This window comes from Marmota marmota, unplaced genomic scaffold, assembly GCF_001458135.2.
Source record: "Marmota marmota marmota unplaced genomic scaffold, marMar, whole genome shotgun sequence".
Taxonomy (NCBI): Eukaryota; Metazoa; Chordata; class Mammalia; order Rodentia; family Sciuridae; genus Marmota; species Marmota marmota.
In genome coordinates, this window is record NW_025999905.1 from 6476379 (window position 1) to 6491205 (window position 14827).

General features: G+C 34.2%; 1 protein-coding gene across 6 annotated transcripts in view; it reads right to left on the bottom strand.

The window, feature by feature from the left end:
• The window catches only part of Etv1 (ETS variant transcription factor 1), an 89811-nt gene that overhangs the window by 7870 nt on the left and 67114 nt on the right, over positions 1-14827 (bottom strand). For all 6 annotated transcript variants that reach the window (XM_015498113.2, XM_015498112.2, XM_048799629.1 and 3 more), the window contains 4 exons: positions 11277-11345; positions 9405-9473; positions 6157-6326; positions 1103-1204 (listed from right to left, as the gene is read on the bottom strand). In XM_015498113.2, coding sequence (XP_015353599.1) covers positions 1103-1204; positions 6157-6326; positions 9405-9473; positions 11277-11345 — 410 coding nt within the window. The remainder of the gene's footprint in view (positions 1-1102; positions 1205-6156; positions 6327-9404; positions 9474-11276; positions 11346-14827) is intronic.

The window sequence follows — 14827 nt, forward strand, 5'->3', positions numbered from 1 at the left end:
GGGGGGGTGTGGAGACAGCAAACAGTCACATATTTTGAAGGTAAGATTCAGGAAATAGGGAGCAATTGAAAATCCAATTCAACTTTATCTTATAAGGATTTTAAAAGTTCTAACTTCTGAGCTGGCAAATTCCAGAGCACCAATTCCCTGTGTTCCAGAAAACTCAATAGTCCTACTGCCCTCTATTAAGTTTTATGCAGCGACTGCCAGTTTTTCTTGGCACAACTATGATGCCATAAAAATATGCCACAATCTATAACATGTAACTATGTTTGTCTCCCAAATAAACAAAGAATAAATTGTAAAACTGAAATGTCCACAATGAATCAATCATCAACAAGGCAATTAGATTTGAATACAAATACAAGGCAGAAGGACATCATAACAAATATCTGAATGTTTAATCTTTATTCATTGCTTCCTTCAAAGATTTTATATTTTATTGTATGATTCACTTATCTCTACTGCATTTTTTAAGTTAGTTTCAAATATTAAAGGAAGCTCATTTGGGATAAAACGACATATATTAAACTTTGTTCTACCAACCAAATAAGACCGAGAATAAGTAGTTTAGCATAATAAGTTATTAGGTGACAAAGCCAGGCAAGATATCAGCCAGAAGAAAAAGTATTTTTCCTAATGAGTATAAGAAATATCTGAATGTTTAAGAATCAGAACATTTAAAAAAAAAAGAGAACAAAAGAAAGAATTCATTAGCCTAAGAATCTTTATTTGCATTGGAATTTATAAACAAACATTTCAAAAACACAAATTTGTGGAGAAAGCTGCAGAATAACAACTTCTTCTGGAGAGTTACAGATGCAGCATCAATACCGATATAACTTATCTTTTTACTCTGTGTAGGAAAGTGGACACTTCCAGAAAGCCTACTACTTTATATATAATATTATTACACATTTGTCTGTAATGTCCATGAATTTATAAACAGAAAGGCTTAGAATACCAAAACCAAGAGCTAAGCATTTGTTAGAATGAGTGAAAACCTTGGTTCAGCAATGCAATGATATGTGGCTTTTAAAGTATGACATGCAGATTAATGTGCAACATTTCAATGAATTTTAATGCTGTATTAGCTGCTCACCTTTTGCATGATTCCCTTCTCATAATAATAGCGAAGTGAGCGGCTAAGTTTATCATAGTTCATAGCTGGCCTGTTTTTCTGAATGCCCCAACGCCGGGCCACCTGCCACCAGAACAAAATTACATTATAGTGTTAAGGATTAGCAAAGGTTCACAAAAATTAGGTAATTAACTACTTCTAAACCCACCCAAACTTGTTCAAATCAAAGATACAAGTAGCAAAAGCTATCGTGATCTGAATTTCCTGTGCCCTGGTTTGCTTTTTAAACCAGGCATGCAGTGATCATTCTGAAACATCACAATAGAATTCTTTGTCACTATTGTTTTGGATACAAAATTAAATGGAAATAAGGGAATGTGTTTACAACAGAACGAACAGACTGCAATTCACCAAAATGAGGCAAGTTTTCCATTCTGAGATACACTATTTTTGTTTTCTTTCTTAGTTTTTCAAACCAAACTATAGATTAAAAGCTGCTTTAAGGATTTCTTTGTAAAGGTGTTTTATTGAAATTATGATAAACCAAAGGAAAAAAGATATCCTGCTTAACTCTATGTAAAAGAATAAACAAGTGGGCAATGTATATAGCAGAAGGAGAAATATACAAATTAATAAACTGAACTACAAATAATTTTTATTGCCTGAAGCAGCATCATAATAAAATTGCATCCAAAACCAAACAGGAGAATAAAGCATTCATACATAGTTGGATGCTAAAAATAAGAAGGAAGTGGAAAAGGTCATCATGCATGAGTCCACAAACAAATATCTTTAAAGCAGAATGTTCGCTTTATTGTTTACTAAAATTTCTGAGAGTTTTTGAACATGTGACTTTGGCAGAATTCTTCAAAGAGCTTTAAAAACACACCTCCTTTCTCAATGTACACACCTCCCTAACCTTACTACTAGGCTGGGCGAGCGGAGGCCTTATACAGAATACTGTGTAGCCTGCTTTCCCTTCCCCAGCTAAAGTGTTCTCATTCATTTCCACTTTTATTAGTCTGAGCAAAAACTGCAGCTGCCATGCAAACCTAGGCAATCCCAAGAGAGCATTATCTAACAGGGTTAGTGTGTTCCTTCATTTCCATGAAATTCCAAGTTGTTGCTACGTCATATATACTAAAATAGCTTTTCTAAGAGATCATTCTGTCTGTCTCCACTTCATTAGCAACAATCTTTTCCAGGGTTTATTTTTCCTTTTTTTTTTTTTTTTAAATACCCATCCTTGCTATTTTTCTCTCTGCTGTTTGTATGCTCTCAATGAAGATGTACTTTAGCCACATGAATCAGTATACTTTTTCAGGGTAGAGAGACATGATATCACAGGGACAAGATTACATACCCAAGCTGCCAATAATAGTGGCAGATATATCTTAGTTTTCCAGAAATAAACTTTATTTTAATGTTAAGGTTCTGAGCAATACTGAAATGGTGTGGGGAAAAGTGGTGTTAAGAAATGAAAGTATTTTCTAAATAAAATATTTTTTAAAAACTTCACAATAGACATCAGTGAATCTTTAATAGACATGGCAGCTGAACAGCATGCAAACTTTGAGGAGATGTGAAAATAAATGCTTATCCCTTTAAATTAAAGAACAATTGAGGAATAATTATTCATTTATAAATGATTCTTTTCTAAAACCTCACCAGGATTCACCTGGAAAATAAAATATCCACAACAAAGTTTAAGAGGACATTCTGGAGATCTCTGGGGAGATAAATATGATTTTCGTAATACCACAAAAGAGTATTCCATCTTTACAGAGTTTGATTCTTATGAGACCTAGTAATTCTCATCACTGTGGGTACTAGTCCATATTTAAGAAAACTACAAGGCATTCTTAGACTTGTTTTAGTGACATTTTCTTCACAAAGCTTAGGAGAATGAGGCAAAAAAAAAAAAAAAATAAGCCTATGAGATTCAGACAAGAAAGAAGCTTAAAATTAACAGAAAACACAAAAAATTCCCAGGCCAGGTAGACCACCCATAAGCTAAGGAAGTCCACTCAGTCTCTACCTGTGACCCTCCAGTGCCATGCATGGTATCCAGCACCACCTGAAGCTAAGGCACAATTGTCAACATGGAGTGGGAGAGTGGAGGCAACACTTTCAAGACTTCCTTATAACACTCATTCAAATAGAAACTTAGGGTGTTAGTGGGGAGAGCAAACTGTGGCACAACGGCATTCCTCCTTATTTTTCCACAAATTAAACAGGATAATGTAATAGAACAAGTATTAGTTAACTTTTTTTAAAAGACCTGCCTGTATATATACATGGAAATCACAATGGGGTCCCAGCTATCAGACATCCTGGTGCTCAACAGTCTTGACTATTATAAAAAGACTTTGACATTGAGTCTCATAGATGCCTTACTAATTATTGCAATACTTTTTCCTGGAACATTTCTCTAGGATTACTGATTAACTTGAAAATAATATCTCAAATATCTCAAAAAGAGATATTAAAGATTATGAATTTGCTGAAGTTATCTGTGCAGATAATCAGCACAGATCTAGATGAAATGTAAAGAAAACAGAAGCCACAAGTCAATAGTTTTGGAGACACCTTTCCTGAGTTGTGCAGACATGTACACAGAGCTGCCATGTAAGGGCAGAGGGGAACTATGGGCCACACAGGCTAAAGAAATTTCAGAAACCTGTTACAAAGAAGAAATTTTAACAAGGCATCACAGTCATTGCCTGATGGAAGCAATTCCAACAGTAAGCAATGCAGCAATCAGAAATGAGATTCACTTCATTTTGAACAAAAGCCTTAGGAAATATTCAGTACTTATTGCACAATTCCCGTTGAGTTAGTTACCATTTGTAAATGGTCTACTGGCTCTGAATTACCCAGTCCTTTTTTAACTTTATGAGTCTGCTACAGAAAAGTTGTTGAAATGTCGGTTTATAGTACATAACAGATGTAACTATATTCCTTCTCTGTGTTAAAAAAAAAATCACAGAACCTCAGAATTTGATGGAATTTAATGGTCATCTGGTCATATCTACCACTTATTCAAACTCAAACATCAGAAAGGTCAATAGTTGTTATATAAAGAACTTAATCACTTGCAGAATGTTTTGCTTCTGAGTGGATCAAGAATTACTGACATAATTCAGCAATGTCCCTTATCTTAACAAATACATGACAAAAATAAAAAGTCCTATTTCTGCTCAGTTTATTTTAATCACAGGTGGAGGGAAATAACTGTTTAACTACTACAAATCCCTGTTGTATATGCTCAGTTGCTGCATGAATCAAGTCTTACAGTGATTATTAGCATCTTCCATGAAGAGAAGAACACACTCTCCCATCATGTTAAAGGGCTTTCAAATTACTTTGTTAAGCATTTCTAGTCTCAATTTGTTACTGCTTCACATTTTTGTGGTTCTTTCACTTACATAATTTAAGTACATCTACAGAAAAACTAATTTTCTTTGACAGCCAAATTGAGCTTTAGACAGACTACAAAATTTAAACACCCAAACACTTATCCCACTCTAAATAAAGGGCATTTTCAGTTTCTGCTACTGCACCCTCTCTCTCTCTCTCTCTCTCTCTCTCTCTCTGTGTGTGTGTGTGTGTGTGTGTGTGTGTGTTTGGTGTGAGGCAAGGGAGATACTGCAAAAATCGAACCTCTAGTACAACTGGTGTGTTGATGTAAATCAGAGGATACAATCGTACTAACGAGCTCCTCTTATTTCATAGTTTTTAAAATATACTCTTGCAATAAATCATCTCTAATAAGTTATGTAATTTTGTCTTCTGAACATCAAAAGAGGGCATATTATTTGATTATGTTCAATATATCAGTTAACAAACCCAGAACATTTAAGATATATGGGCCCAGTAGCCAGGTTGTGGATATCCAGTGTCTACGAAACAAATCACTTTGGGTTCCAAAACTTTTCAACTCTTACTAAATTTTTCAGCTTTGCTGAGGTGTTTAGATTCAGTAGCCAATATAATCAGTCACAGGCATGTCAGCCAAAAATCTCCCATGGTTTTCTTGGCTGATATTAACTAAAGTCAATTTTTAAAATAATAGAGAAAGCATTTTAATAAAACAAAAATTTCATTGAATAGTCAGTCACCTTTCCCCAGAGGTCCAAAGTGTTATCGATGGATTATGCTATAGTAACTACAGTAGACTTATACCTAAACTAAGTCCTGGGGGAAAGAAAATTTTAATTTTAGGAGCTGTTCATGGAATTACTTCATTTGTGATTCTTTATGAAAATACTTGATTTGTGTGTGCATTGCAAGGTAAGGAGGCAGGATTGAGAGACAGTTGAATACTTGGTTGAAAGTGTGTTCCATATATGTATATTATCTCTATCCAGAATGTCTCATTTTAATAATCCCTTGTATACTATAGCAATATTTTAAAGTTTATCCCTACTTTCCAATGGGGTCTATACAGTCCAGATGACTTGAAACAGATATCACTAACATTCAAAAGGAAACAATGTCTCTACCAAGCCTGTGTCTTGTAAAACACTCTTAAGTCTGTGAATTTTCCACTGTATACTGTGGCATTGGATGTCTCTCCCCGCCCCCTAGCTGTTCTTCACCTCCGCCTTACGCATGACTTTGGTCCTTAAATGCTCCTCTCCAAACCTCTTGATAAAATCCAGATTGTCCAAATAATGACTGCTAATTCAAAAGAACAATTCCTCTATCTACAAAATTAGTTGCGCCTCAGCAGACATCTCCCTTCTTTCCTAAGGACCATGAAACCTCCTACCTCCTTCCCCAAATTAAATGCTCTTTTAGAGACTTCTCCAGTTTGGCCTTCCTGAATAAAGAGCCATGCTAATGGTGTTCTGTTTGATTTTCTTCAACATTCTGTAGGACAGTATTACAATGGAAAGATTATAGAATAAATTAGTAGTTTTAAATGTTGACATTATTCTTTTTTGTCCCACTGTCTAATTCAAAAGGTAGCCAGAGTTTTAAAACTATATGTTTAGCATATTAATCAAATATATCAGCTCCTTTACATCATAGCACATCTTATTCTCCTAAATAAAATTTACTAAACCAACCTCTTCAGGCTCAATCAGCTTAAATTCCATGCCTCTACCAGTCCAGGCAATGAAATGAGAATTTGAAGGGTCGTCCAGAAGAGCTACCAAAAACTGCCAGAGCTGAAGTGATCCTCGCCGTTGGTACGTGGGTCCTTCCCGATACATTCCTGGCTCTTGTTTGATATCCCCTAAATTAAAAATTTTAAAGGTTCATCATTAGCATCAATATTATGCTATTTATGTAAACTTTTTATTAAACCAATGAAGAAAATGGCTAAACACAGCAACTTTGTGAAATATAATGTTACCCTTAAATAAAGATTTAAAATAGTTAAATGGTCGACTAAATCTGCAATCTGTACAAACTTACAGAGAACTATATGTAATATATTCACGTCAAAAATATTGTAAAAAGGTGCAGAAAAAAATCCATGGATGTCATTTGCTTACAAAAGTTTTGTATAACTTTTTTTTTTCATTGATTTCTCTAAAAACCATGATATAAGGGACTGGGATGTATTTCAGCCATAGAAAGTTTGCCTAGCAAACTTGTATGCAGCCCTGGGTTTGTTCCCCAGCACTACAAGCAAATATAGTAACAACAACAATAATAATTACCATAGTACCTAATCATACTTATTTGCTTCTTTGTTAATGATATTACTCACTTCTCTAAGCAACGATGAAGAGGGAGTAATCAATTTTAAGCTTAGGGCATTTTATTTGTACAAATTAAATTGTGCAAACTATAATTTGCAAATACCTTATTGACCTATGCATGATAAACTATTGAAAATTTTAATGCACATATTTCAAAGCAAATGTAATATAATCATAAACTCTGAGTTAAGTAATGTGCACTTTATATAAATTAGAAAAATCTCCTGGGTAATTCATAGCATACTATATTATCATCATACCATCTTTCTTCCACACCTTCATATACCTTCATAGAGAAATTATCACTTTCTTACCTGGCAACAAATAAAAATTCTCTCTCATATTTCTTTAACTCTTATTTGTATTTCATTCATATGAATTTGCCAATTTAAAAATATGCACATCAGATATTTCTGTGGAAAAAAAGCTACTTTTAAGCAAGAAGATTTGTTTATTTTAGATTCATTTGGCATTCATATATAGTATAAAAATCTAGTAAATAACAATAAAGGTTATTTAGCATTGTAATGCTTCTGCTATAAATCTGGTCATTTATCTTGGCTTAACAAAGCAAAATACCTAGTGTCACAACCATTGATTATTTACTGATATCTCCAGTCAATTGTCTCAAAATATGTGGAATTGATCACATTGGGGACTGAGTGTGTACAGTCAAATGAGTATATCATTGTTAATGAATGAAGTTTTCTTCTCCACTAAAGAAACAATTCAGACAGGATACACTCAAGTGGATCTATTGACACTAGCGTGAATTTTAAAACAGACCATCATAAGCTTTCTATTTTTTTTGGGGGGGGGGTCTGTGGAGAGAAATATAACTCTTAAAAGAATTGCACACCAAATTACAAAGTTATTCAGTCCCTAATTGCTAAAAAATCATTATGTTGTTTTGTTCTAAACTATATATTACAGGAGTGTATCTTTATATTGGCTTCAAAGACAGTTTTATTTATCTTAGTTTTTTCTTCTGAGACTTATAAAAATTTTTCATCAGGGTAACTAAACAATTATGTACATAGAGTGAAACACTGACATTTTTATTGTTTCTATAGCACTTCTGCCTATAAATGTGACTGAATGCACTGACCATGAACAATGAAAAAATAATCCCTTGTTTTTCTTTCTTCTTGTTCTCCATTACATGGCAAATACTATCTTTCAACAATGTTTTCTTAGCATAAAATTGAAGAATATTTAAAAGTCAAAGGGAATCAATAATCAAAACAGCCAATTCCCTAAACATCAGTGTAATTTGGGCCTATAAAACTATAACATAATCTTGTCCATAGCTTTAAAATAGTTTTCCTCCTCATGTGTTCTTACTAATTTTAATATGACTTAAAATATGAAGCTCACCACAAACAAAAGAAACTGACAAAGGTCATTCCTACAAGTAAAAGCTTTAAGCTTCACCTGAAAGAAAAGGCTATATGTTAAGAATTGTGATGTTCTTCTAATGGTGTTAAATAGCCAGTTCTCACATATGAAAGGAGGCTTAAAGTATCTATTACAGAATGAAGCCAAAAAAGTGACCCCCAAAGTGACTTTGGAATAAATCTAACAATTAAAAGGAGGCAAAGGAAGTGTATTTTCCCAAGACTCACCGTCCCTTCTGAATGGTATAAAAGAATGAATAGCAAAAGCTCGGGAACATAGACTTCAAGTAACTAATTAGAGATTGAAAAGCAATCTGAGCATGTACTTTGCTGTTTAAATAATGACAATTAAAAACTCTGAGAGCTCCCAAGTCATTATAGCCATGATCCCCAAAGTTTGTGCAATCAGCTAATCAGAGGGCCCCTGCTCGTTTCCTGTTTAACAATCAAAGCAGGAAATATGGAGACCACTCTGAAGAACCACTAAATGAATTAACTGTTCACTATTTACCCAAGCTTCCTCATAAATGCCGACTTTTGCCACCTTGTCAAGAAAAGAAGATTCTATCTAACTTGACACTTTCTTATAATATCTGAGACCTTTCCATTGCAGCAGTGAGTGATTTTTAAAAAGATGCTTTCCTAACTCCCTTTTAAGCAATTACAAAGCAATGCTACATTAGTAATGTGCATCTTCCTTGGAAAAAAAATGGGGAGGGGGAGCTAACAATCACTAACTAAATGGGCAGTTATGTTGTTTCTGTCTTCCATAATGCATCTTTTCATAAACAATAAAAGAGAGGAGGGTTTGCATTAAGTTCTCAGTGCATCCACAGTAGCATGCTTTCTGCCCTGCTTTGTTAATTACAGGATCAGCTTTCAATAAATCTCAAATAACAAGCTAAATGTGCTCAGTAGGGCAATGGAAAGAACCTTCTTACTCTATACAAACTCGGCAAGCATGATGCTCGTTGGCTATATCTCCAAAAATGGACTCCCTCATAGAAAAAAGAAAAAAAATGGTTCTTAATGAGTAGAAGAAAGAGAGAATTTGTAGTAAGTTATGTTTAATTAGAATTGAGTACATGATAAATGAAGTGCATAGAAATCTTTAAGTAGTGATGTTAACTATTTTCAGAAGAGGGATGGGTGATCTCTTCAATCCCTCTCGCAAAAAAATCAAAATTTGAAGCACAGTGAAAAACCTACCATCAAATTTCTCTGGCACAACACAGGTGTCATCATAAAACTGCCTGGGACCCTTTTCAAACATACACCCTGTGGGGGGAAATGGGAGACATTTATTCATGATACAAATTGAGCTGGTTAGCATTTTAAAATATAATCATTAGCACAAAAAATTGTGGTAGAAAATGATTCTATGACTTTTCGGCTCTGTGACCCTGGACAAATTTATTTAGATTCTTTGACTCAGATTCCACTCTATATAACGGAAATACAGTAATACCATCTATCTACCACCTTATAGAGTTGTTGTGAGGATTATATGATTTAAGGTATACAAGTTTAGAATGACGCCTAGCTCGTGGTCACATGTAAGTTAATTGTCACCCAAATATTGGCAAACCTAGGATTTATAATGTATCAAGTCATTTTTAGTTTCCTTTAGTTTCCTTATTCAATAAGAAGAGAGTGAAATCAAAGTGAATTACTGGCATTTACTTTGCATTATTACTCTGTTGTTCTGGAACATATTTATTTCACAATCCTACTTTCTTGTGAACAAGTATCTAGGTAGGTAATCTCATCTTTAATAGCCAAGATAGTTGGGGGGACTTTCTTTCTTTCTTTTTTTTTTTTTTTCTGTAACATAACTTAGTCTACAGAGAAATTGCAAAATAAATTCCAGCTTTCCATAATCATTTTTTCTCTTCCAAATATTCTTGACTGTGGTTCTTAATCCAATTGTTGTTGTCTTTAATTACCAGGAACAAATTTCAGCTGGGCATGGTGGTACATGGTGGCTCAGGCCTGTAATCCCAAAGACTGAGGAGACTGAGATAGGAGGATTGCAAGTTCCAGGCCAGTCTCAGCAATTTAGCAAGATCCATGTCTCAAGATTAAAAGTAAAAAGAACTAGGTGATGCAGCTCTGTAATAAAGTGTCCCTGGGTTCAATCCCAGTACACACATACACACATAAATAAATAAATAAATAAATAAATAAATAAAAATTTAAAAAGAAGAAAAGAAATTTCACATAGTTTATAGTTTTTTTTCTCAAGTGTATTAATCTCTTTGGTTGTTACATACTAGTAATATCAGCAATGATAATGACATTGCATTTGTGCAAAACTGGGTCTCAAATATTTTGGATTTACCATTTTATTCTATCCTTTAAACCTCCATTAATATCATCCAAGTAAAATAACCAATAATAGATCTCATGTAAAAGGATGCATCTAGGTTTTACTGAAGAAACAGTGTTTAGGTCAAGAACTATTCACGTATTTCCAGAAATCCTTTAGTGGGGATGATAGCCAGATGGAATCACTTTTATCTACTACTTTGCAGATGTCAAAGTCTGTTAGAGCAAAACTTTCCCACCGTGGTTACCACAAAATACAGCTGCAATAAAAACTCCTCTAGGCCTCTTATGTGAAATCCCATTCTTAACAATTACTTGTCTAACTATGTAAAATCCAGGATCGTTAAAACTACATGTTTTATCAAGAAACAGACCCGTGACTTAAGTCTGTAAATGCAAACCTGAATATTACTCAAAGATCATTTCAGTAGACTGCAAGTGCAGTAAGGTGAGCTGATCTATAAAGCAGAAGTTCTAACTCAAAAGAATGTGGTTGTTGCAAAAAATGAACACAGAAATGCACTTTTCAGCTGTTTCTATGTACATGACTCACGTTAACAACCAAACACAAGGTATCATGACCCGAAAAATCTTTCTTTTACTTTAAAAATATAAAGTTTTAAAATAATGGTTTAGGGAGCATGAACGAGTTTTCTATAAGCATATCAATGGTTCATTAAATGATCCCATATTTGGAATGTCCAATTATTTTTAACAATATTAACACAGAATTTCAAGTATGTAAGGACTTACCTTCTGTTCTGCTGGGATGAGCCAGGAAGCCTTCTTGCCTCATATAAATGGAGTGGCAGCTAGGCACTTCTGAAAGAGGAAGCAGCATTGGTCAAAGCTGGGTGTGAAGCTGAAAGGACACTGCTGTCAGTGGACAGGGTGCAGACAAACAGAAAGTTACAGAAACTGGCACAATTTCCCATGAGAAGAACCTGTCAACCCGTGGTCAACATTTCCAGTGGGGCCCACAAACAAAACGGAAGAATGAGTATATCATGGTGAACACTGATTCTCTGGAACAGGCTCATAAATTTGAAGTTTACCAAAATCAACCTTGATCAAGTTCAGTTTTAACAGCATCTCCAAATGAAGGTAATAATGTTCTTCAAATAGTATCCTGAGTTATGTTTTGGGGATACTTATATAATAAATTTATGTATCTCCTGGCTGCCTATATGCAAAGCAGAAATCAACAAATGGTTTGCCCATAGTTTATTTCATGAACACAAGGTAGAAATAAGTATGAAAACATAAAACAGTTAAATTTCTTAAAACTTTTAAGGTGATTGCTATTGCTATTGACTGGCTTTTTCATCTTAAGAATATAGGTCAAACTAAAAGCTACTAAGAATCTAAAAACAGAGATAGCGCAACTTCATAGCAAATACGTATTATCCTAAGTGTGAAGCTTTGCCTACATGACTATGGCATTTAATTCCTGAGAAAATAAACTTGAATAATGGGTACACCTGGGTCATAATGATGGCTCCAAATTTAAATTGTCTAATAGTTTAGAAATGGGAGAAAGGAAATAAGTATACATTAGAGACAATGGATTAAAATTCAAGTCATTCTCTTACTATTAATTAAGCTGCATAAATTTTTACAAACCATTTTGTCTATGTTTCCTTCCTTCCTTCCTTTTGTCTTCCTTCCCTCCCTCCTTCCTCCCTCTTCCCTCCCTCTTACAAGGGATTGAACCCAGGGGTGCTTAACTGCTGAGTCACATCACCAGCCCATTTTCTATTTTATTTAGAGACAGGGTTTCTCTCAGTTGCTGAGGCTGGCTTTGAACTCATGATTCTCCTGCCTCAGCCTCCTGAGCTTCTGGGATTACAGGTGTGTACCACTGTGACTAGTTTGTGTCTATATTTCTATAAAGCAAAGAGTTGGGTCTGGTGATTCCTGAAATCAATTACAGCTTCCCCCAAGTTCCTTGATTCTGAATATAGATGTTCACTCACATAAAGAGAGGTAGATCAATGGTGAAGCAGTGAACCTCAGGACCTTCCACTTTTGTAAGAGTCCCTTTTGAGGTCCTGTACTTCATTTTGGATTTGCCATTTTACTTTCTTCTTCTTAAAGAGGAATTCACCAAATTTTTACATGTTTTAGTTCCAACAAACCTATGCCCAACCCAGTGTATAGCAACTACAAGTTCTGCAGGAAAGTATAAACATGTGTTCAGATAATTTCTATCTTCTGTATGTCTGTATGCATTACTAAAGTTTTCTTAACAACATGTACAAAAATAAGCTTAAAAATGCATATAAAAATGCACTACTTGACACAAAAAGTCTTCTTTGCCATCACTTGTGATAAATAGATGACCCCTGAAAAAGTAATGATAAACATTTAAAGGAATTGGAACCCAAAGGCCCTTATCTCTTCATAACCATCCAGCTATACACCAAGTTGGTTACAATAGATAGCACTATTTTCTGACCCCAGGGGGATCTGGAATGTTCCATTTTTTAAATTCGACATATTTAAAAAACTTTGTCTACTGATGGATGATGAGGGGGGTGTCTACTGATGAATGTCAACCACAATGAGGGATTTTGCTCATGGAAAAAAATTTTATCTAACATGGTTTAAATAAAAAACATCATAATGGCAATCCATAATACTAACAACATTTAAATGTATGAAGGAATTAATATCTTTCAAGTTGAAAATACTATAAAATTCATTATCAAATATTTCATTATAATATGCTTTCTTTTTATAAAGTGTTATAGAGCATATAATTCTCACTCTACACAAGGCAGAGTTAACCCTGTGTCCAGACATCAGCATGTATAACAGGGTAGTAATATAGTTGATCTTTTGTGTTGCTAAATAGTGGAGCAATACATTTTATCCCAACTTTTTAAAAACAATGACACTTCAAATTAATTTTTCGTGTTATTCTGATTTATTACCAGGCATAAGGTCGCTGGCAGCAGCTGGGCTGGAAGGGACAGTGTTAATGACAGCCATCAGCTCCACAGCTGCTCCGAGGCAAGCATTTTGTTGTACCAATGTTGACACCCTGCCACAAAATACTTTTACTGACTGCTGCACACCTGGAACACGGCTGTAAAAACAGCTGGTTGACTCTGGAGGTGGCTAGAGGAAAATACATAGGCTAAATTCTATTACAGTAAGTGTGACTAAATACAGTCTTGAGTTCCCACAGGGGGAGAAAAGAAGGAAGAGAGAAAATGCAACATTATTGAGAAATCTGCTATTCAAAGCTGACGCACACCTTATAAAAGTGTTCTAATATAATACAAACTAACATAATCCTGGGAAAGGATTATGACATCAAAGATAAGATGCTGAATTTCACTGTAACACTCATGTATCTGTTGAATTAGCTGATTTGTTCTCCACTGTATTTACTCTGTAAGAGTCTTCAAACATTCTAACAATTCATCTATGATATTGAAAATATACTCATTTAAATTCATAATAAACTGATAATCATATAATAAGGCTCAAGCCAATATAATTATATTTCCAAAGGCCTATTTTATGATCTAAATTCTAAAAAAAAAAAAAAGCAATGAATAACAATTTAGGAAATACATGTATGAGAATATAATTGTGTTTTTACCAATTCCTCCTACTGGCTATTACACCCTAGGGTAAATGAAATTAACATCTAGCTCTTAAAATTGAGACACTTGGCTAGCGTTGTTTAAATCCAGTCTATCCTTAAATCGGTATCCTTTTTATGGTCCAGAGAAGCCTGAAAAAATATGGCTAAGAGGCTTATTCCCATAAAGTAACTAAAGTCATGTTATCCTAAAGTGATATCAGTTAATTTATGACTATCAGAGTGGGTCAGACTCTAATCAAATTGTAGAAACATTTCCAAAGTGATTATTCAATCAAATGACTAACATGGTTAATTAGGAGCCATAAACATTGCTCTGAAGTTCATCAAAGTAATGACTTGCCCAGAAAAATTACTGCTAATTAAATTGCCTGCTGCTTTCATTTCTACCTTATCTAATAAAAAATCCAACTGACGAAGTTTGGCATTATATTTTAACTTTTGCTAAATGCTCAACTAAGATCCAAACTAGCTAAGCGGCCACTTCAAAGGCAAACGTTTTGTGGTAGGGAATGGAGGCACTGCATATATATTCACTTCTGTTTTTCATGAAATAAAACTTGAAAAATTTAACAATAATAATAATAAGCTGTGGTTTAACCTATACAAAATGTTAAGATGACAGCATATTTGCACTGTCCTATTGTGCATTCTTGGATTTTTTTTTTTTTTTTTTTTTTTTTTTTTT